Raw genomic sequence first — 24,645 nt, forward strand, 5'->3', positions numbered from 1 at the left:
GTTTTTTCAGTTCTTATTGTCACTTGATCATCAATCAACAGATGAAGGGAGGTTTCTTCAACTTGCTTTTTTTCTTTCTGCTTTATTGGTTTAATATTAGTTCTTTCTCAATCCATCTAACTGTTACATTTGTGTGGTAAACACAAATTAGTATTGTTTTTCATCCTTTATGTGGTCATACTTGTGCTTTCAAATCTATTCTTGCTTTTGTAAAACTTTCCTGTTAAATACTTTTCATTTTTCATTTTTCCGCTAAATATTATAAATTTGGTGGTTCATATGTTTCTTCTAAGATTTGTTAGTAAGTAAAATTTTCTCCATAATTATCTTTTTGATTTCATATGGTGATCATTAAGCTGTTACTCTCAATTGGAATGAAAACTGAAATTGTCCCAAAGCTTGTAGTTCACTTGTTATACTTCTTTAAGTTTGCTACTTATTTCGTATATATAAAGTGAATACATCTTAAGTTTGACTTCCTAATAATTCGAGTTCGAACCTTTTTCGACACATTTGCTGTCGTACAGAGATTGCCTAGTACATCTTATCCTTTCGTATAGTTGACGTATTATTGCACGGGACAAAATTTATGTAGCGAAAAAATTTAAAGAAAATATCAGAACACCCTTTTGGTCTACTTAGATTCTTATATCTACCAATCCCTTATACATAGTTTCTTTAAGCTCCGTTTCCTATAGATTATGATAGATTAAGTTCTAAAAATCTGATCGTTGCTCGAAAAAAAAAAGACCGCTATTTAAACTAAGGAGCATCTCTTGTAGCGACGAAAAACGAAAGAGATAAAAGTTCCCATCAAAGTAAGAACTTGAACATGTGGTTTCCAGTTCAATTGCACGTTCTCTGTCATAATTTTCAAGTTTAAATGAAAATAATCTCCTCCTCCGTCCCAATTATTTGATTTTATTTCGAGAATTTAACTTTCAATAATAGTATTTTGATTATTTGTTTTTTTTTAATTTTATCTTTATAAATTGAGAATTTAAATTTGAATGATTATTTATATATAATTAAATAAGAAACTATATTAAAAAGAGAGATTAAAAAATATTTTGACTTTCTTAATAACAAGACATTTTTTGGAAACTCAAAATAGAAAAAGTAGACACTTTATGAAGGAAGAGGGTATTGAATATCCAAGAAAATAAAGCTCAAACCTGGCCACATACTGAGACGGCTCAGGGAATTGATGATCAACATTTGAGGCATGCGCACATGATTTGCTGAAAAAGGGACACCAAGGGGAATCTTTCATCTTTCGTCAGAAAAATCTGATCCATATCCAGACTCCCTACTTTCGGACCAAGGTTACGTCTACGGTGGAAAGTGCCCTTTTCTGCGTATGGTAGGTAGAAGCAAAGGAGGCCGACTGTGTTATGTGGGGACGCACAAAGAGCAAAAAGATGTACCGAGCACTCGGTTGTGCGGGGGGTGAAATAATGCAATAATTTTGAAATCACAATAAAAGTCCTTTTAAAAATTTGTTCATCATCTAATGCCAATACTTATATTTGATAAATTACAATAGTTAATTAAATATTGTATTATAATATAAATAATTATATATCATTGAATTGACTGAATAATATTTTTCTTTTTTTTTTGGCATTTCAACTAGTTGTCAATTAAGTTTCAATTGAAATAACGATTTTACAATTGTCAACAAAATTATCAATTTCAAATGAACGTAAATATAAATACATTAAATTGTATTATTAAAATATTTCATTTAATATGAAGGAAAGATTGTAGACACCAAAATTTTGTTAAAATTTTAATGTTTTTCTTGAATACTTTTTATTGAATTATTTATTTTCTTACATTTATATATATATGTATTTCCAGGTTTGTTTCTTTAAAAAAAAAAAAGAAAAAAAAAGATAAGAGGAAGTGGCGTTGGCCATCATGATGTTTAGATATCATGATGGCCACCAAATTTTGCTTTGACCAAGCTTTGGCGGACACAATTCCAGTAACGAATGGAAGAAGGAATGAAAAAGGCAAAAAGAAAAAAGCAAAAGAAGAAGAAAAAGGAGCTTTTGGCTTCTATTATTGGCACTTTCTCTTGGACAAGATAAAAGGGACAAGAAGCAAGAGAGGAAAGGAGGAGAATGGGCAAAAGAAAAGGAAAGCAACGGATCTAATAAAAAAAAGGAGCCAAAAAAGAAAAAAAAAAAAGCGGGAGGAAACTGGCTCCATTTTCCTTTGTCTAGAAGTCGATAGGAAAAAAAAGAGGCTAAAAAAAAAAAAAAAACTTTGCTATATGATATCCTTGGACCGGAGGAAAAGAAAAAAAAAGAAAAAATTTTGGGAAAAACCGTTGCAACACCTTCAAGTCAAGACTTCAACCTGCTGCCTTCACCAGACTTGAGGAGCTGCAAAAGAAATTTTCTGCTTCGTGTCCAACACTCCAGGCGCAAACTCCTAATTTTCCTCACATTGATTCAGTCCCTAACTACTTGCAGGTAACGGACCTCTTAAGTTTGCCCATTTAACATTTTTTATAAGATTTTGTTGAACCATTGCATGAATTTTCTTCGATGATACATGTATCTGTTAGTTTTTCATTTTGTGATCATTGTTGCTTCAAAGATTTGGGTTTTGATGGCTACAGATTTACTAAAAGAGTATTAGAGATGGTTAGATGTTAGTTTTGGTATTATAACCACAGAGTTTTTGCTTCTTGGTGGTTCCAAGTCCGATCTCTTTCAAAAGCCAAAGCCATTTGCTTTTTGTTGTTTTTCCTCAACTAAATCCTCTGTGTTTGATCTTTCAAAGTGTGCACCATAGCTTAAGATTATGTAAATTAAATGGGTGGAAGTTTTGTTGGTCTTAGATTGATAAACTGGTGGGTTTTACTTGAGTTTTTTTATTGCATTAACATACGTGGGTGGAATAAGAAAAAATGTTGCGGCAAACCCAGAAGGTTGCAGAAGAATTGTTGCATAAAATTTGCTGCGTCTATTCTTGTTTTTGTATCTTTTGGATGGTTCGCTTTAGTTTAGATTTTGGTTGAGTTTTGATGATTAGAGTTGCAAGTCATGTAGTTTTAGTTTGAATGTTTAATGTTTGATGTTTGACTGGATTTTGGTTGCTTGCATCTGACATGAATGCTACGCGAAGCAAGGTTGCAGAAAGCTTCTGAATTTGAGAAGAAGAACGCAGCTTTGCATGGGAAATTTTAGCTAATTTCACTTTAACCCCTCAAGTCTCGCCTTGTTTCACTAAGGCCCAAAACCTTCTGCAAATAAATCATTTTTACCCCTTTCAAGCTTAAATCTTTTTTTTTTATGTTTTAATTGTGCTTTTAGTTAATTAATTCTTGATTTTGGAATGAAATTAGACTTTAATATTTTTAGTTCAACTATTAGTTTGTTGGGTTTTGGTAAAATGAAAGGGGAATCGGATTCGGCTATTTGTTTGGGTTACTTGGATTTGGGTTAGGTTTTTTTTTTCATTTGGGCTTGTCCTGGGCTGAAGGGTTAAAGCCCATCAGCTGGTTGATTTATTCTTGGGGTTAGAATAGTGGACTGGCTCATTCCTTTTGCTTTGGATTTCGATTGGGCTAGGAGGGTCTTTGGCCCAAAGAAATAAGAGAGATGGGTCTTTGGCCTTTGTATCATTCCAGTCCCCTAACTTTCAGATATTTTTGCTATGGTCCTAAAAACTTTCAATTTCTTTCCATTAGATCCCTAATTTAATTGCAAATAGGTTCCTAAACTTTATTTTTCTTTAATTTGGGCCCTATATTTTGTGATAATTATAATTTGAACCCAAGACTTTATTAATTTGTGCAATTAGGTCCCTAATAGTTTTGATTGCTTAAATAGAAGTTTCTTTTCTTCTATAATCATTGATTACACTTTATTTAAGTGTTTCAATTGATTGATTTCATGTTTATTTTCATTTGTTATGATTTATTTGTTAATTAAATTGGTGCCTTGATGATTTTGTTAATTTTGGAGTTAAATATGTAAAATCAAACCCAATTAGCTACTACTTCAAGGGAGGTATCTTCTTGTTTTATTTTAAATTCTCTTATGTGCTCTTATGTGTTTTTATGTGTGAATTTGCATGTTTTGAGTGATTTTCTTTTAGTTATTTGTTTTTATTCGTTCTAAGTTTCATATATTTAATTTAATTTTTGATGATTATTTGAGAGTCAATTAAATGTCAAATTGTAATAGTCAGATTATTATTTTTTATTCTTTACCCCTTTAGATTGTAATTAGTGACCCCGAATGTAATAGTTAGGTCTCTATTTATTTTTATTTACTTGTGTATTTGCATGCTTATTTGCTATGTGTTACCGTTTTTCTTAGGATTTTGGTATCTAGATATTATGTTTACGTGTTATGTGCTACATGCTCTTATGTGTTTATTTGTTTTAATTTATGCTTTATTTGTTTCACTATGAATTGTTAATGCATGACGTCACCACACTAGTCCAACGCTAGTTGTGGCTTCTCCCTCCACTTACTTGCTAGTCCAACACTAGTAAGAATTTTTAGAAATGGGCTAGTTCGACGCTAGACCCTTTAGGTTGTCTTGCGCTAGATTCATCTTTGTGTGCTATTCACTACATTTTCATGCATATTTTCATTTTTAGGATCTTTTCTCATTTGTATGATATTCCTTATTATATTATCCCCTACCCGCTATAGGCGCTAATCATGTCATTTAGAATTGCATCTCATTTAAGCTAGTTCATTTGCTTGTTCATATTAGGATAATTATTTTTCAAACATGGGAAATGGGTGATTATAACTTTTTAGTTTAAATACCCTATTAATCCATGTATAAGAAAATTATGTCACGAGTTTTTGCCTCCCGTACCCTTTATGTTGCATTCCCTTTTTCTTTGATCACTTATATATGTATATAATTTAATTTCTTTTCTTTTCTTTTAATTTCATCATTCGCATACTCGTGACACTTTCAAGGAATCATTGTGGCCTTCGTAATTAATGCGATTGGTTCGATTAAACCCTTGAATGGATATTTTGACCCTTTCGATATTTTATAAATTTAGATTTGCATCCATGTAGGAAACATCCAAATATGATAAAATTAAGGGTTAGATTAGGAAAATTTTGACTAAACCTCGCAACTAGCTTAGACTAGGTTGAAAGGGTGCCTTAGGTTTGAGTTAATCGAACCTTTGCCTTCCCTTTCTTCAACCGTGACTCCCGAATCCATTTTCTTTTGTTTTTCAAAGACCTGGAGTTGTCGAAAAGGGTTTTATTTTATTTTATTTAAATACACTTTTTGGGTGACTTGGTACACCCAAACTCGATACCAAGTGGCGATTCCTAATTTTTCTTCAAAACCCTTTTAGACTAAATTTTGGACCCAAATTGTCGCATTTTTTTAAGTCCCATTCTTGGTCCTTTTCCATTTATTTTTAAATAAAATCACATCTTTTTTACAAACACTTTCTTTTCCATCGCGAAAAATGGGGCGCGACAAAGATAATGAGAAACAGCAAGAAATTTTTTAAAAATTCATATGAATCCTTCATATTGATAATCACCTTTACTTGTTAATGTAATCACAATATCTAACCATGCAACAGTTTGTGTTATACTTTTTAGAATTAAAGTTATATATACTCAAATTAAAATTTTCTTTTTTCCACTAATTTTTTTTCATATGTGATTTATGTGTTGTTATTTATTTGTAATTTATTTAACGAAGAGATGCTCTTTAGCCTAAATGATAGCGTTTTGACAATGTGGAGTATTTTTAAGGATTTTTATGAGATTTGAGAACACGTTTTTTTATACATTTAATCTAATTCATATTTTATTTCATTTGAAATATAATTATTTAAAATATAAGGGACCATATTGATTAAATTTTCAAACATTACGGACCAAAAATTATAATTCTAATTTGATTTTGACTTTAGTTATTGTAGTTTTCTATTAGTTAATTTTGACTATTAGTCGAAATATTAGGGACTAATTTAACTCATAGACCAAACATTGGGGGATCAAAATTGCACATCTTTGGTTATTTTAATCATATTTGAGTTCCAACTCTTCCTTTTATATTTACACTTCAATTATTTCAAATATCAAACTCAGTTAAAAAAGAAAGCCTATCACAACATTTGCTTTGACATGTTAATGTTGAAAATTTTTGTCTACCTTTTCGTGTCTTTTGTTCCACATTTCTTTGACATTCATTTTTTCGTTCTTTCCCTTTCATTGGAGCCCGCATCTTCGGCTAGAGTGTTCACAAAATATTTACTAAGTGCTGAGCATTAGATTAGATGGTGAACAAATTTTTAAAATGGTTTTTTATTGTAATTTTAAAATGTATTGCTTTATTTCATCCACTCAAAACCGGCTTTCTCCATGCCCGGTGCATATTTTGGCTGTTTGCCCTTGTGCGTCCCCACATAACATGGGCAGTTGGCCTCCTTGCATTGCTTCTGCCTGCGATGGGCAGAAAAGTGAACTTTCCACCGTAGACGTAACCTTCGGACCAACCACCCTGTCCATCCGTTGCGAAATGCACCTGCCATAACAACATAAGAAGAAAGAGACAGGATGAACCACACCGTGAAACCAGTGCACAGAAAAGGCAATATGGCTGTAGAAGACCCCAAAGGAACAAGAAATATCCAAGTTTATGAAATACGTAAAGAGGTAGACAAAATATAGTGGCGCACGGGAAAAGTAATCGGGACAGAACAACACTGGTCTTGGAATGGCAACCCATGATGTTGAGGGAGAAGTAGAAAAGCTCCTAATGGAGAAGAGTTCTCAGTTCAAAGACAGTTTTTACGTAAAGGTCATTCTTCATCCATGACAAGTTGGACTGCAAGCATTATTGTACCTGTTGTTCGTTTTTGGTCCAGGGGAGGACTCCAAGCTTTACCGTAAAGAAGGAAGAAGGAGAAGAGTTTGAGAGTTGAAGGGAACCTTGGGAGTTGCATGGATTGCCATTTTTTAAAATTTTTGTAACAAAATATATGGTAACGATTTAATGTATATGAAATAAAAAAATAATTAAAAAACATTCACATAAAATGTAATATTTTGTTTTGAAGAAAAATGGCTTTCCAAACAGGAAACTCGCTAGATTAATGTTCTCACCAGCTGAGCATTATAGTTCCTTTAGTTGTGATGTTCTTTTTACAAGTTGAATTTTCAATGCGAACCATTTATGTATGTACATTTGGGGTAAACACAATCCAACCATTAGGATAACCGAGAACAAGATTCTGTCTCTATCTCTAAAAAAAAAAAAAAAAGGATGATAAACTCTTTTAGTGTTTTAAAATGAACTCGCGGTTGGAACTTGGGTACTCAATACCTGCAAATAGTGAAAGATAATATACAGAAATGAACAACTTTTTTTAAAAAAAATTTAAGATGCATTATTATGTAAAATATAATTGTAATAGAAAAAACAACCAAGGATTCTAATTTTAGAAAGTTAGAGATGCATCATGTTGTAATCATTGTTTGAATTAAACTATTTCAACGCCTTTGTTAATTAGGCCATCTAACATAGGATGGAGGAACCTTAATCTATTTTATTTTGGCTTTTCCATTGTTTGGGTACCCACATACTTAACAATGGGCACTGAAATTTTACTTCCGGTCTACGGTATGGATGTTTTGCACCCTAAACTATTGAGTGTGTTCGGATAGCCAAATAATGGCCAGAAATTATTTGTTTACATCACAAATATAATTTCCAACACACTTTTTTATCTTTTCAATTACTTTTTTATCTCACATACATCATATTACAAAAAGTGCTACAGTAATTATTTCAAATAATCTCCTATCCAAACACACTTATTTGTAGTTTTTTTTTTTGTGAGAGTATTAATTGATAGTATTAAAATGCCTTGTTCCATTAATTTCTAGCGCATTCCTTAAATTAATTGAAAACCTCTCTGACCCAAGGTATATTTTTAAGAATAAATCTTATATACACTATCATGATTGGATATACATCATCACATATGCAAAATTTGAGTTTCAAATTCAAATTCAGATTATGTGTCATACATCAAATGGTGAAAGTATGTATATTGTCAGTGTATAGAAGATTAATCTTATTTTTAAATAAAAAGACTTTTACCCTCAAGTGAAGGAGAGAGTAGTAGCGAATAAATGAAAATCAGAAGTATTAAAGTCTTTTTAATTGGAAAAAATGGTTTGGAAAATTTTTTGAATTTTAATGAATTTGAACAATGTACTAAAAGTAATAGCAAAAGTTAGTAAAGTGCTAAATTTGACAATAAGTGTGAAAAGTGCAAATCAATGATAGTTTAGGATGTAAGGTGCATCTAAGCTAGGTAAATGTTAGACATTTATAGAAAGCTCTATCTAACAAGTACCTTACGATGGAGTGTAGATGTGAGTCTCTTTCTTTTTTTTTTTATTAATAAAAGAAGCTAAATAGTGAAAGCATATAAATGCAAGGATTGCCACCGGTCCTATTTGGAAAAAATACTATTTGAAATATTATTTAAAATAATTACTGTAATATTTTTTATGATGTGATATATGTGAGATAAAAAGGTGATTGAAACTATAAACAGATGAGTTGAAAAATATATTTATGATGCAAACGAAATATTATTTGAAAAAAAAAAGTATCCAAACAAACCTAGTATTTGGTGCTTGAATACTACTTGAAACTACTTCAATATATATATATATATATATTTATTTATTTATTTATTTATTTATTTAACATAGTTATTAAATCCGGCCTGGGGAGGAACCCGGTGAAAGAGGTGGGTCAACTAATTATTGGTTCAACCAGTGGGTGAGTGATCCAACCGGTAGGTCATTAAATATATTTAAATATTATGTCTTATAATTTTTTATATGGTTGAAATTACAATAAATTATGCCTTAGTAAATGTTCAATTAGTCTAATTTATTATAGAATCATTAATTCTTATAAGAATCAACAATACTAAAATTTGCCTTATGGAAATTTCATTATTTTTAACAAACTTTTGTTTTAACTTATGGAAATAAACTAGATAATGTTATTTTATTAAAATTTGCCTATATGGAATTTGGGAAATAATAAAATTTTATTAAAAGATTCTAAATAAATTTTATTTTTGAGAAATAAAATAAAAATAAAAGTCTAATATATAAGAAAACTTGATGGCTAAGAAAAAGTTTGCCTGCTCCACGTGTTACTAAATAGTCCACATAAGAAAGAGAGCCAAATATTACACCGAAAAAATATCTGACTCACAAGATAGCCTAATGGGCCACAGACATTACTTCACATTGTCTCATAGGTAGATTCTAGCATCAAACATATCCATTTCAATGTTTTGAACATGGAGCTGGACTAGTCGATTCAACTGATTGGACTATAATTACATCATGCTTTCGGTCCAATTTAACGATTAATTCAAAAATTTAATTGAATCGTCAAATCCAATTAAGAAGGGGTTGGTTTGATAAAAACCGGCGAGTTTCAACTGAATTTTACTAATTTTTTAATAATACTAATATTTTTAAAAAAATAAAACCTTTGCACCGGTTGAACCGCAATCCGGAAACTCTTCTGTTTCACTCTCCGATCTGGGTCTTAAAACATTGAATTCGGTCTATGAATTCAGATATTCCTACACAAAATAGTATCACATCGTTGTCTCTTTGTCAAGTGGTTGGAAACGTCCACACATAAAGCTTCTACCAGGGAGAAGTCAGAAGCATACCAGTAGATTCGAAGAAAAACTGATCAGTTTCTAAGCTACAAACATGGAAAAAACACAGCTTGTTTTTGTTCCATCACCAGGCATAGGTCACTTGGTATCTACAGTTGAGTTCTCAAAGCGCTTGACTGAAAGAGATGACCGGCTATCAATAGTTGTTCTAGTTATAAGCTCAATCTCTGCCAGCAAAATGGAGTCATACACTCAACGAGTGGCTAATTCAAACACTGGTATTCAATTCATCAACATCCCTCAAGCAGATCCACCTTCAGCAGAGTTGTTGAAGTCCCGGGAAAACTATATTTCTCTTCTCATGGAAAGCCATAAATCCCATGTCAAAAAAGCAATAGTCGACCTAGTATCAGAACCATATACTTCTCTTGCCGGAATAGTGGTTGATCTATTCTGTAGTTCAATGATTGAATTAGCAAACGAGCTCGGTGTTCCTTCCTATGTGTTCTTCACCTCTAGCGCTGCCTTTCTCGGCTTCATGCTTTATCTCCCAATTCACTATAACCAATATGGAAGAGAATTCGAGACTTCGGATTCTGATTCGATCATTCCAGCTTATTCTCACCCTGTCCCTACAAATGTTGTGCCTTCTTTTGCATTTAACAAGTATGGTGGTTATGCCTCATTCGTGAAACATGCTACAAGGTTTAAAGAGACAAAAGGAATCATCGTAAACACGTTTGCAGAATTAGAACCTCATGCTGTGCATCAATTGATATCCGACAGTGAAACACCACCAATTTACACAGTTGGACCGTTGCTCGACCAGGAGGGCAAAAGGCAAGACTCAGACTGCGAAAGGATAATGAAATGGCTAGATGACCAGCCTCCATCATCAGTGGTATTCCTCTGTTTTGGAAGCATGGGTACTTTTGAGCCTGACCAGTTAGCAGAGATGGCAATTGCAATCGAGCGGAGTGGATACAGATTCTTGTGGGCTGTCAGGTCGCCCCCATCCAAGGATGACCCCACAAAAAGGATGGGTGAATATTCCAATTTGTCTGACGTACTTCCAGAAGGTTTCTTGGAACGTACTGAAAATCGGGGATTGCTGTGTGGTTGGGCACCGCAGATGGAGGTGCTGGCTCATGAAGCAGTTGGTGGATTTGTATCGCATTGTGGCTGGAATTCCACCCTGGAAAGCCTGTGGTTTGGGGTGCCTGTTGCAACATGGCCTCTTTATGCTGAGCAACAAATTAATGCATTTGAATTGGTCAGAGAATTGGGACTAGCTCTGGAATTGAAGATGGATTATCGAATGGAAAATGCAAAGAATCTTGTAATGGCTGAGGAAATAGAGAAAGCTATCAGATGCTTGATGGACTCTGAAAATCCAATCAGAGGGAGAGTTAAAGAAATGAAAGAAATGAGTAGAAAGGCCATTCAAAATGGGGGTTCTTCATTCATCTCAGTTGGACGCTTGATTGAAGATATCCATATCAACAAAGCAAATAAGGCATAGATAGAATCATTTCCGCCACATGATCATGTTATCAGCAGATTAAGGGAAGTTTCTTCAGCTGCTCCTATTTCCCAAAATCAATTTGCTTTGTTTATTCTAGTCTTTCTTAATCGATCGTATTGTCACATTTGTGATTAAATTCATGTTAGCACTGCTTCCTTGTGTTTGAATATATATGTTTTTTCTTCATACTGATGTCCTGGAGTTCGTCATTACTTCCCATTTTTCATAAGTTTTGTTAAATTGTTATTATGTACTTGGTAGTCCATACTTATCTTCTCATCTTTTGTGATTCCATTATTAAAAAAATTTCTTGGTAATCATCTTTTCGGTTTGACATGGTAAGCATACTCTCAATTGGAGTGAAAACTGAAATTTAAGTAATCTTGTTATACATCTTAAGTTTGTAATTCTCACTTATTTTGTGTGTAAATACTAAATAGTGAATACGTGAAAATGGATGTAGATCACATTCCTCACGGTTCATCAATCAAGGGGGAGCTTGTTTCACAGATTGGAATCGGAAATAGAAATGGAATCATAGACTCTAGTTTTGGAATTAAATTTTTCATTTCAATATCTAGCTTGATTCACACATTGGAATTAGCATCATTCCAATTTCTGATGCTTGGTTTGACAAGTGTTTCGGAATTAAATGCAATTAAATTTCAAATTTACCCCTGATATAACAATTCTTATAAAACAAAAGAATTGCACAAACGACAAATTAACATCTCCATAATTGTAACTACAATAGTTATTAACTTTTTTGATAAAATATAAGAAAATCATAAATCATAACAAAAATTAATACCAGAAAATAAATATAGTGGCTGTATTAACAAGGAGTAAATTCCTAAAAAGAGAGAGTTTTTAAACTAACTTTTCAAAGGGTGGTGATTTTTGAGTCTCTTTCCAAATGGTGAAAAACGCATCGAAAGAATGCATTCTTCCAAATAAAAATGCAACTTTCAAATACGTTACTTTAATTTTCATAAATTTGTTTAAATATGAAAAATTGGTTAAATAACGCATAACATACCAACTCTTTATGGGAAATTGGCAGGTTTTATAGTATGTTTTGTACTAACTCTTTATGGAAAACATACTAGCTCTTTATGAGAAAAATTGGTTAAATAGCATCCAAAGGAAAACTAGTATGTTTTGTATTTAACATAAATTAAATCCAAAGGAAAACTATTATGTTTTGTATTTAACATAAATTAAATATGTGAAAGTTAAAAAAAAAAAAAAAGAAATTGCCCATAACATACCAACTCTTTATGGGAAACTGGCAGGTTTTGTATTTAATGCGCTATTTAACCAATTTCGTTGGCCTGTGGAGTCCTCCCTCTTCCAAAACATGAACGGCTCATCAGTCAAAATCTCAGAGACCTCAATAATACGTACATGATTTAACCCCAGGCAACCTGTAAATTCAAACTATCTGCAGTTTATAAATGAAAGGGATTGCGTTCACTTTTCTAAAGGTACTTTGTAGTTAGGAAAATTTGGTAAAATATAAAACTAGAAGTTTTGACTCGACCCAGATCGTCCATTTCTTTGTTGGCTGAGGATTTTCCACAATCAGCCAAAAGATGTAGGCCAAATTCGAGAAGAACAAGAGTTGTTATGATTGAGTGCCTCTTTATCGCTGAAGATATTTGCCCATTCCTATCCCATTTAGATCTACTTTAGATTTTTTTTTTCAAGAAATTTTGGATAAGAGATGAAGACTGTATGATTAAGAAGAAGTGATAGGAAATCTGATGAAGAAGAAAAACAGAAGGTGCAGCGTGTGATGGAGAGAAAGAGAGGGTAGATCCGTCATAAATATTGTCTGAGGGAATAAATTGAGGGTTTTGTCCAAAACCTCCCAATTTCCTCGGGAATGGTGTAAGTCTGATTTTTTAGAAATGATTCCAAAAATTGTATTCCAATAGGCTTAATCCAAGCAACAAATAAGGGATTTATTCCATTCTGTGATTCCCAAACCCTTTCACCAAGCAGCCCCAAGTGTAAAAAAATTTGGTCAAATCTTGGACATGAAATATGGCCAAATTTGCATTCTTTCCCAAGTTAGGTCTTGAATCATGATCGAAAGTTGTCCAATTTCAATCAATTAAATATTGGAATCCAGTGTCATTTAGATCTGGATTTGGTGGCAAATCAATTGCAATCTCCATTAGTCAATAATACAAAGCCAGGAATTCTGGAAGGTCTAGGTGTTCGGTTCCGGTTTTGCTTCTGTGAAATAAATAATAGAAAGCGTGGTCAAGTGGCTTTGCTCATGCATGACCAAACCCCTTTCATTTTTTATTTTTTTTCCCTCTTCTGTATATCACAAACAATGTAAAGAATGACTAAGAAAGAAACACTAGGGACTATTTTTAAATTACTCGAATCCGATTATTTTATTTATTTGCTAAAGGATTAGTTGAATCCATTGATTAGGACATGAAGAACTAAATATTTTTGGTTTTTAAGAAGATAAATATAAGAAAGAAAATGAGTTATGAGAGTAGTATTGAGACATGTGTCGTGTACAAGTGTATAAAATAGACAAAAACTTACTGTATTTTCGGTAACAATTGCTACACCTGGGGGCAGTTCAAAAGGAAATCCATGCCTGCTGATGGACTTGTTGATTCAATAATTGATGCAATCAAGAACTGTTATCTGTGGTTGAAAGAATGGGAAGAAAACGAAGGAAAATTAGGATTTGTGTGTAAATTAGAGCTTTGATGACAGTTTTTCTAGCTCATAGTTGATTCTAGTGTTGTTATTGTAGTTTTCGTATTGGTTTGTGATAGACTATACCTAAAAAAGTAAAAAAGAAAAAAAAAAAAAAAAGAAAAAAGGTAATACCGGGATCATATAGAATAACAACGTGAAATAATTAGTTGTAAAGATGTTAAGAAAAAATTCATCGACTGATTTGGCCAAGGATTTATCCTAAAGCCTAGTTTTGGATAACAAGATATTCGAATACAAATAATACAAATAAAAAGGGTAAAGTGTGTGATAGGTTGGTAAACTGTCTAAAATTCTTAGTTCACCCATTAAATTATTTTTCATGCAGCATAGCCTGCTAAGTTCGAGGAAGAGTACAGTTGGGTGATAAAGAGAGAGGGATTGTAAGTTGAAAATTCTGAATTCAAAACTTCTCACTTAAAAAAAAAAAAAAGAATTACTAAGTTTATAAAAGTACTTCATCTTGGCCATTTGATTTACTCTTGAAAGTAAGATAGACGGAAGTTAGTCCACGTGAGATGCATGCCTATTCTGAATGAACAATTTTAGATATTTTCCATAAAATATTCAACCTTATTAGGCATCAGCTTCCGGTTTGATGACCTATTTCTTTTCTCAATATTTTTCCTTTAGAACCCTCATTCTCCATTTTTTTCCCATTTTGAAATTCTCTCCTATAGATTAGGGCAAATTAGCCGATTTTCTCTTCTTTGCTATGAGGATTTCTAGAGGAGACCCTTAAATGTTTTTGATGCTTTTCTTTTAGTTTAGTGTCATGGGTTTAAATTTCAAGAAGTATTGCACCCATTGGAATGCAATTAATAAATTTACTGCTCCTAATTTTCCAAGTATTATTCACGAGTTCACACTTAATTAGATTTGATTTTTAAAAATTCAATAATTTAAATTATGTCACACTATTTGATTCCATGCCATCGTAAGTGAAGTTCTTTCTTGTCAGGTGGCATTGAAAAACTAAGGATGATGGATAAGATAAACTAAGGATGATGGATAAATCTTATGACACGTCACAAGCAAATAAATTAATTAAAGATGAACCACCTAAGAGTAGTGCCACAACCCAAGCCATGACCTACATCACAACCCCTACTGCAACCATAACTTAAAAAAAACAATAGCAATTCATCTGTGAATACATTCCTCGAAGAATGCAATCCTCGACGTTCAATGACAATGCTGCAACCATAACTAAAAAACAAATAATGTTCCTACCTAAGTAAATTTTTTTAGATCCATTAAACACTAATTATTCCTATTCTTCTCTCTCTAGTTAAAGTTTTTTGTCTACTCAATACTCATTTGTTCACATTCTTCTCTCTCTCTTTCTCTCACTCATACATTAATTCATCAATTATTTTCATGATTTACTAAATGGGCCTTGATTTTAATAATTTCTTATATATATATATATATATATATATCCTTATCATATATAAGATTGAGTTTTGGTCAAAAAAGAAGCTGAATTTCAACCGCATGGGCGGGAGCATTTTAGAAATTTGAAAAATGTGTTACTTTTTCAAAGCTTTGATACAACTGATTGCAGCATGTGTTTGGGTGTTTTTATATTAAAACTCCCATGTTTGTACATTTAAAACTTGTATTTATAGACATATCTGGGTAGTTGTGGAATGTGGGCTTATTTGTCGATCATTTGTGCATTTGGTCCAATTCATATAAACGTGTGTTTTTAAGCAATTACTGAAATGGGAATCAATGCTGTAATTGCTGTATAACTCCATTTCAATTGTCTAAAATACTCATAATTATATTAACACCTGCTTTGCTTTCCTATGTTTGAAGCTCAACCGTTAAAACAATTTCTCTATCAGCAATAAAACACTATTTACATCCCAATTAAATGGCCAATAAATGTGGGTATGCTGCTGAGTTATTGTTTGGGCATCAGTTATGACTCTTTTAATTCTTCCTCCTTCACATTCTTTGGTTTTCCCCCTTTCGGCTTCCAGAACTGCTTTATTTTTTTAGCCTTTACACTCAGTATTTCATAATGGTTTTCAGTAGAAGTTATATTTCCTTAGTATTACTTAGTATGCGCTGTTATCTTATGTTCATCTTCATTTACTTACTCACCACAAGCACATAAAAAATCCGCTTTAACCACATGTGCCAAACACCCGCGCGATGCACGGACATTCCTCCTAGTATATATATATATATATATATATATATATATATATATAAAGTTGGTGTTTGACTGTTGGGTGAATTTCATATGACATTTTGAGGGGCAAGTTAGTCAATGCATCAGGAGTTTACAACTAAGTAAGGGTTAAGTACCCGCATGGTATTCAGATTGATGCGCACTTTGCCTATCTTACCCTTAGTGGACTGGTGTTTCAGCTTTTACTCTTGGAAGTAACCGTTAGTGTTGCAGTTCAGACAAAGAGGGCTTGTAATGGAGCTTGTGCAAGTCATTGACCTTGTGAAAAGAGTTGGAGGGTTACGTTGATTGCATTTACACAAAACCAATTGAGCAAGTCATGATTAGTCTAATATGAATGCATTTACAACACAATTAATTCTCTACTTGATAGTGGAAGTTTAACTGCAAACTTTGTCTCTTCTGTAGTTTCACAAAACCGATTAAGCTACTGTAAAGCGTTGGATGATTAGAGTGAGCAATTCTGGGCTATTTAATGTAATAGTAATGGATGGAAGATGAAGGACCTATTGGAAAGCATGTCTGAACTGAAACGGAAATCCTCTTGATTTTTTGAAGCATTTGCTGAGTAGTTTCTTTTTGGGAACCTACAATAATAGGGGTTATTAACACAAAATGGGGGTTGTTAACACAAAGTGTGGTTGCATGAGGTGCTTAATTGAACAAACAAGGTTTTTGCTCCGTATTTTTCCAGGTACATACCAGCAGTGTGTATATCAAATATCTAAATGAACTAGTGAATTCATTGTTCAATTTAGAAGGGCCAACTATATTTGTAACTATATTCTGTAATTTCCTTGTGTTGTAGATTGAGAAGCAAGAGAATTGTATTGCAGAAGTTTTGTCATCAATGTACTTTCTAGCAGCATCTCTGTCCTTGACATATTATGTCAAATAATAGTTACAATTAACTCATTATTTTGGTGTGCATGACCTGCTATTATTTTAACTACTTTTTAATTTGTGTGTTCTTCTCTTTTGTGTGTTAATGACCGTGGCAAATTGCATCTGACCACTACAATTTGGACTTTGGAATTAGCCTTATTTCCTCTCTTCCAAATTATGTGCATGGCTATGCATCTGTTGAATTGTAGTAGTTGTGGTTGCAATTTAAAGGCTTATTCTATTTGTGGTAGCACTTAGGAAGGATCAATCAAAAACTATTGATAAACTTAATTGTAAAAGACAAGCTTGCAATCAAAAGGCCAGAGAAAAGTATGCTGCCTTATTAGTGGAAGAGAAAGAAAAAGTTCGACAGAAGCAACGAGATGGTTATAATAAATGCAAAGCATCAAACCAAAATAGACTTACCTCTTCCATTGAATCTGCATCAATGAAGAATGGCAAGTTGTTGATATTAAACAATATTACAGTTGATAGAAAGTTTTGTTACCTTACTAAAATCCACTAACAAAGACTCACTGTGTAATCCAATTATTGTCGAATGTCGAAAAGGAGATTATACATTGAATACTACAAACTATGGTGATTAATGCAGACACAATACATAGTGAACAAGTAAAAATATCTGAAGGAAAGGATGATATGTAGAAACATAAAGAACGTGCTACTGCATTTTCTACCTATGAAAGAGGTTAACATATCCGTCAAAATTCAAATGCAATTAGCAAAAAATATAAATTCATGTATACGATATATGTGACAACAAAATATCACTTTTACATATAGGCTCTATATCTAAACTTTGCTGCCAAAGAACCTCAGCAGAAGCAACAGAAACAAAGCAAACAGATTTTCTCATTGGTACATTTGTTATAAGTGGACTTATTACAATAACCACAACTTATTTATATTATAGATATCCATCCAATTTGCAATAGTTGCTATGATAACCTTTCTTTCTTTCTCTCTTTTCATCTATATGATGATTAATTTGCTATGCAATAATAAGTCCACAATTTTCCATTGCATAATCACCTACATGGTTGACTTAATTGAGTAGGCGAACTATACGATAGTAATTCTTACAACTACATCACTATTAATTGCATTTTCTACTTACAAGCTACATCCCCCACACAAGTTACAACTCCTGTGCTGAGCGCGGGTGCCACCCCTAGTCTTGTATATTAATTCTACATTCACTTTTTTTTAAAAATTTTATTCAAAGTATTCTCTTTTCAAACACAACATAATTTAGGCCAAAATAAATAATAGTTTAAAATGAAAATAATCCCAAAAAATAGCATTAATTTTCTTTCAATATTTATGAGATATATAACGTAATGTAAGTTAAACTTATTTTCATATAATTATTAGAAAATATGAATACTTGATAGAAATCAAGTCTTATATAACAAATACTTGATAAAAGATAAAAGTCAAGATTTACATGGTAAGTATAAAAGAGAAAAAAATGGTAAAATTCTAATAGTATTAATTGTTTAGAGACATAATAAACAAGCATAATTCAAAGAAAAAATGCATGTTGAATGTCAAAAAATTTTATGCTTAAGTATTGAGTTACAATGATATAATAATAATAATAATAATAATTTTAAACTAAAATTTGTTAGAGTTAAATAAAATTTTATTTATAAAATAATAAATAAACAAAAATTACAGAATTGAATAAGAAAGCTTGAGCGCGCGTCATCGCTTGCTCACAACTTTCACCTCCACACCATAGACTTCCCAGCCAGTGTGCGGTGATAACTTGAGACAGCTTTATATCATGTCGAGATGTCGCCACTATACTAACTATAGAGGATCCAGGTGGACTACAAAGATTTGGCCAATCTTTTTTGACCTGATTGATGTGTTGTGGAATCAAGCGATGCATATCACTTTTATGTCTCCACTCAGTACTTCTAGTATTCAATCAAATGACTACAAAATAGCTCTACTACTTGTATCACAACAGCTTAGTACAGTGCTTTTTGTCTTTTGTGTTACACGAGAAAATAGATACTCTCCTGTTCCGTTGAAAGTGTCATATTTTTTATTTTAAAATATTTTATATTTTTTAGTCTCTTTTTTTAATATAATCTTTTTTTTAATCATATGTATGTTATCATTTAAATTTAAATTTTAAATTTGTAAGAGTAAAATTAAAAAGAAAAGCATAAATATCACAATCAAATCACTATTTTTAAGAAAATTAAACTTTCTAAATATAACTAAATAAATGGGATGAAAGGAATAGTATTAAATTGAGCATGTATGCTATGGGAATCTGGTTAGATGAAAATAAGGCGAATCCCAATCTTCGATACTAAAGCATCATGATACATTATAGGATTGTTATCCTTTTTATTTGGGTCATTGTCCAATTACTATATAAGTTGCATTATAAATATATAAAGCTATCATTTCACTAAAAAACTATACATTATAAATATATAAAGCTATCGTTTCTTTAAAAAAAAATATTCACCCAAATCCTTAGTTGCGACTTATATCAGTCACAATCCGGTCGCATAAATAAGGGAGTGACACGTGCACTCACTTAAAGTGCCTCGCGTGAAAGACTTATTCCATTCTTTCCTTCCTCTCTATTCACCCGTCGCCGTTAGGAGTGCTATTGAACTGAATTAAACTCAAATAGCACTATGCTCAAGATTGAATTCGATTACTATCAGTGCTATTCGAGTTCAAACAAGTATATAAAGTTGAGTTCGAATGAGACTTGACATAATGAAAATTAAACTCGAACTCGACTCGTTTGAGTTTGAGTAATCTGCAAATCCTATCAAATTTGGTCTACTCGAATTCAAGCTCGAGTTTTTCTTTTCTTATTTTTTATTTTTTACATTTAAATTTATCATATTATCATTTTGCCATCCGTTACTTTTTTATTGAACATTATTTCATATAAATTTATTAAAATATGAACCCATAATAGTAATTACATAATTAAAATATATAATATATAAATAATATAAATACTTTATTAAACTCATCAAGTATTCAAGTAAGTGCAACTAATGCTCGAACTCGACCTGTTACATAGAACGAGTGGCTTGAATTCGAGCTCAAATCTATTTTGAACCAAACTTTTGATTAAACTGCTCACAAGTTACTCATGAATGGTTTGACTAGTCCACACTCTAGTAGCCACCTGCCCCATCACTAAAGCCCCTAGATCCGAAACCAAATTTACGACTTCTTATCTCCAATTTAATCAGCAAATTATGTATTACCGTTGTTTCTTTGACTTTGTTGGAAAGAATATACTTGCAATGCAGTTGGAATCCAACATTGACCAAATGCACGCGGCTCTTTTTGTTTTTTACCTTTAGTCTTTTTGAAGGAAACCTTTAGCCTTTGAAAACAAATTCATTTTGGCTTTAGCTAAGATATGTATGATCTCTTCAACTTTATGATCACTAAAGTTTTTTCTTTTTATCGAAACGTTAGAATAATTTCATTCAATATAAAGGAAATTTACACGTGCGAACAAAGGCTCAAAAAATTATGCATTTAATGCTCAATGACACTAAAAAAGTTCCATTCCTCGTTCAAAAGAATGCCTATTAGGCTTCGTTTGAATTGCATTTTTCTGAATTTTTTGTAGAAAAATTACTGTAATGATTTAATATAAATAAAATAAAAAAGTGATAAAAATATGTATTCACGAAAAATGTAATAATTTTTTTTTGAGAAAAATCACAATCCAAATAGGGCTACAACTTTTGTTACTTTTCATACTTCCCTCACAAAGAGAAAAGAGCACATGCGAAACAACTTGTGCACGTCAGAAATGTCGCCAATCAAAGTAGCTATTCTACCATCCGAGGGTGTCTAATGCTTTATTTGTCTCATTAGTTTCTTGTATTGGGAGTGGAGCTCAACTCTACTCCACTGCTGTTCCAGGGCATTGCATAAGACAAGTTTGACTGTCACAGCATCATCTAGAACTTTGTTCCCCAAACTTCTCTCTTTAAGCGCCTATTCTGCAATCCTAGTATTTGGAGGTATCCATCCTAGCTGTGTCTCCAATTCCAAGTAAGGCCCGTTTTTGCTGACTTCTTGTTGCCACGTCCGGGACTATGGTTCCCTCAGCTTCTTGACCCTGCTATTTCTCTGATCACTAACGCTTGATTTGTCCTGACTTTGCTTTTCTTTCCTCCCAACGTAATTCAGAATAACTGCAAAAGAAGTAGCACACAGGCACAAGCTTATAGGTCATGGAGTCTATTCTTTTATGCATCCTTCATAGTAATGTCTTCTCAGCTAGACCTGATCTAGTTTAAAATGTATAGTGGAAATCTAAGAAAACATCTTCTCTTTATTACAAAAAGACAAGGGCAGCCCGGCTGCGACAAAATCTCGTGCGTCACACTTGATTGATGCGTTGAATGGAATTCTTGGAATCAAGTAATGCATGTCACTTTAATGTAACTCGGTTCGGATTAATTTTTTTTTATGTGCTTTAAAAATATTTTATTATAATAATATATATAAAATTTTTTTAAAAAATTATTTTTATTTATATATTAGAGTGTTTGGATACCCCAATTATCCCAAATAATATTTCGCTTGCATCATAAACACATTTCCCAACCTACCTTTTTATATTCCCAATCACCTTTTTATCTCACATACATCACATCACAAAAAAATCTACAATAATTATTCCAAATAATATTTTAAATAATACACTATCCAAACAAAATTATAACATTATATTTAAAAAATAAACTAATCCAAACCTAACCAATTCACTCGATTTGTTTGGATGCCCCTGGTGGGGAGGTCAGCTGCTATATATTAATATATCTGACGTCGCCAGTTCGAATTCCACTTTAGCATGAAGCACAATTGCGCGGGAGGGTGTGCATGGGAGGGAGTTGGGTCACCATCCCACATCAAAAAATCGTAGGGTCTTTACTCTGAATTTAAAGTTCATAAGAGTTTCATTCTGTCACTAATTGACTGAACGTGAATTCTTTGTGGGTTTCTTTAAATTATTTTCGGGTTGATTTTTCCGTTTCAGAAAAAAAGAAGCACAATTGCGTCTTGTTATATATGTAGGAAAAGTGAAAACGATGAGGATTTGGTCAAGCTTTTACGTGTATCATAAGCCAAACCCAGGAATATCCAATATTTACGTATGCAATGACAGAACTATACAATTTATTTTGAAGGCCCAAACTTCATATATTCATGGGGAAAAATGTTTAGTTGACAAATAATGTGTAGTTGATTCTAAATTTCAAGGTGAAAAATCACATCGTATATATGGGATGAGGAGAACCAACTGACCACGCATTCAGTTATTCATTTCACAGAAGCAAAAATGGAACGAACTTCTCCTCCCTTCTAACAGTCCATTATATTGGTTATTGGACATTGCAGGGGATTTGCCACCAAATTCAAATCTAATTACATTAGATTCTAATATTTAATTGATTAGGAAGAAGGGATAAGGGGCTTTTTAAGCAGTCGTTTGGGAAAAGTTCATGTCTAAGATTTGGCCAAACTTTTAAAATTCGTTGTTGATATTTTATACCATAATAAGTTGCAAGAATAATTACCCAGAAACTAATTATAATTCTCAAAACTTAAGGATAAATATGAACAACCAAGTACACAAAAGCATTGAACAAAGCATATGAAAAATGAAAAAGTATAACAAAAGCATTCAATTCAAGCATAAGGAAATAGTAAAAATATGAGTTTACAGATGAATGAAAAATGATTCTAGGCTTTTGCTTTGTTGACATAGATATCTTCAATCAAGCATTCAAGTGAGATGAATGAAGAACCCTCATCTTGAATGACCTTTCTGCTCATCTCTCTCATTTCTCTAATTCTCTTTCTGATTGGATTTTCAGTGTCCATCAAACATCTGATAGCTTTCTCTATTTCCTCAGCCTTCACGAGATTCTCTGCATTTTCCATTCGATAATCCATTTTCAAGTCCACTGCTAATTCCAATTCGCTTACCAGTTCAAATGCACAAATTTGCTGCTCAGCGTAAAGAGGCCATGTTGCAATAGGCACCCCATGCCACAAGCTTTCCAGTGTGGAATTCCAGCCGCAATGAGAAACAAAGCCCCCAACTGCTTCATGAGCCAGCACCTCCAGCTGTAGTGCCCAACCGCACACCAATCCTCGATTTTCGGTACGTTCCAAGAAACCTTCCGGCAATATTCCAGAAAAACTGGAATATTCGCCTGGAGGTTTTGTGAAGTCCTTTGATCCAGGCGACCGGACAGACCACAAGAATCTGTAGCCACTCTGCTCGATTGCAATTGCCATCTCTGCTAACTGGTCAGGCTCAAAAGTACCCCTGCTTCCAAAACAGAGAAACACAACTGATGATGGAGGTTGAACATCTAGCCATTTCATTATCCTTTCGCAGTCTGGCTTTAGAGTTTCACCCTCCGGGCCGAGCAAGGGTCCAACTGTGTAAATTGGTGGTGTTTCGTTGTCGAATTTCAATTGACTCACCGCATGTGGTTCCAATTCAGAAAAGGTGTTTATGATGATTCCTTTCGTCTCTTTGAACTTCATAGCATGTTTTAGGATTGACGAATAACCACCAACCTTGTTAAATGCAAAAGAAGGCATTACACTTGAAGGCACCGGGTGAGAGTACGTTGGAATGATTGCATCAGGATTTGAAGTCTCGAATTCTCTTCCATTTTGGTTATAGTGAATTGGAAGATAAAGCATGAAGCCAAGAAAGGCAGCGCTGGAGGTGAAGTACACATATGAAGGAACGCCAAGCTCATTTGCTACATCAATCATTGATGTACAAAATAGATCAACAACTATCCCCGCAAGAGAAGTAAAGGACTCGGATTGGTCGACTATTGCGTTTTTGACATGGGATTTATGGCTTTCCAAATAGCGAGTAAAACCATGCTCTGGGGAGCCCAAGAACTCTGGTAGATGTTGATCTACACGAGGTATGTTGATGAATTGAATACTAGTGTTTGAAGCAGCCACTTGTTGAGTGTATGACTCCAAGCTTTGGCCATGAGGATGCCTTATGACTAGAACAAATATTGAGAGCAGATCATCTCGTTGAGTTAAGCGCTTTGAGAACTCAACTGTGGATATTAGGTGGCCTCTGACTGGTGCTGGAACAAAAACAAGCTGTTTCTTCTTCATCTTTGTGTTTTTAAAGTTTTTCCTTTGTTGCTATATATGGAATTATGCCTGGCAGAGGCTTTATACGTGTGGAAGTTTCCTTTGGTATTCAAACCTCAGTTTTTAAAATGCATAAACAGCTTAACAGAGGGACCCAAGCAGCGGCGGATCTACGGTTGGGGCACAGGCTCGCACTGCCCTCCATAAATCTCTACAGTATTCATAGAGTTTTAATATAATTTCAAGTGTGTCCTCTGAAATTTTATATATCTATTGATTTATATGTTTTAAAAGTTGGCTTTGATTTTACTTTGTTACAGTTACCGTAGAGAGGGACTTTTCAATTATAAATATAGTAAAAAATCGATTACGAAATAGAATGAAAGATATTTGGATGAATGATTATTTAATTAC

General features: G+C 33.0%; 2 protein-coding genes across 2 annotated transcripts; one reads left to right on the forward strand and one right to left on the reverse strand.

Moving 5' to 3' along the window:
* Window positions 1–9,696: 9,696 nt before the first annotated feature.
* LOC113775640 (UDP-glycosyltransferase 71K1-like) lies at window positions 9,697–11,396 on the forward strand. Its single transcript, XM_027320592.1, has one exon. The coding sequence runs from the start codon at window positions 9,780–9,782 to the stop codon at window positions 11,205–11,207; it is 1,428 nt and encodes a 475-aa protein (XP_027176393.1). The 5' UTR covers window positions 9,697–9,779; the 3' UTR covers window positions 11,208–11,396.
* An 11,390-nt stretch (window positions 11,397–22,786) lies between these two features.
* Window positions 22,787–24,252, reverse strand: LOC113773836 (anthocyanidin 3-O-glucosyltransferase 2-like). The gene has a single exon (XM_027318441.1). It carries the CDS (start codon window positions 24,250–24,252, stop codon window positions 22,834–22,836), a length of 1,419 nt encoding a protein of 472 aa, XP_027174242.1. The 3' UTR covers window positions 22,787–22,833.
* Window positions 24,253–24,645: the final 393 nt, after the last annotated feature.

The sequence above is a fragment of the Coffea eugenioides genome, chromosome 6 (genome assembly GCF_003713205.1).
Source record: "Coffea eugenioides isolate CCC68of chromosome 6, Ceug_1.0, whole genome shotgun sequence".
Classification (NCBI taxonomy): Eukaryota; Viridiplantae; Streptophyta; class Magnoliopsida; order Gentianales; family Rubiaceae; genus Coffea; species Coffea eugenioides.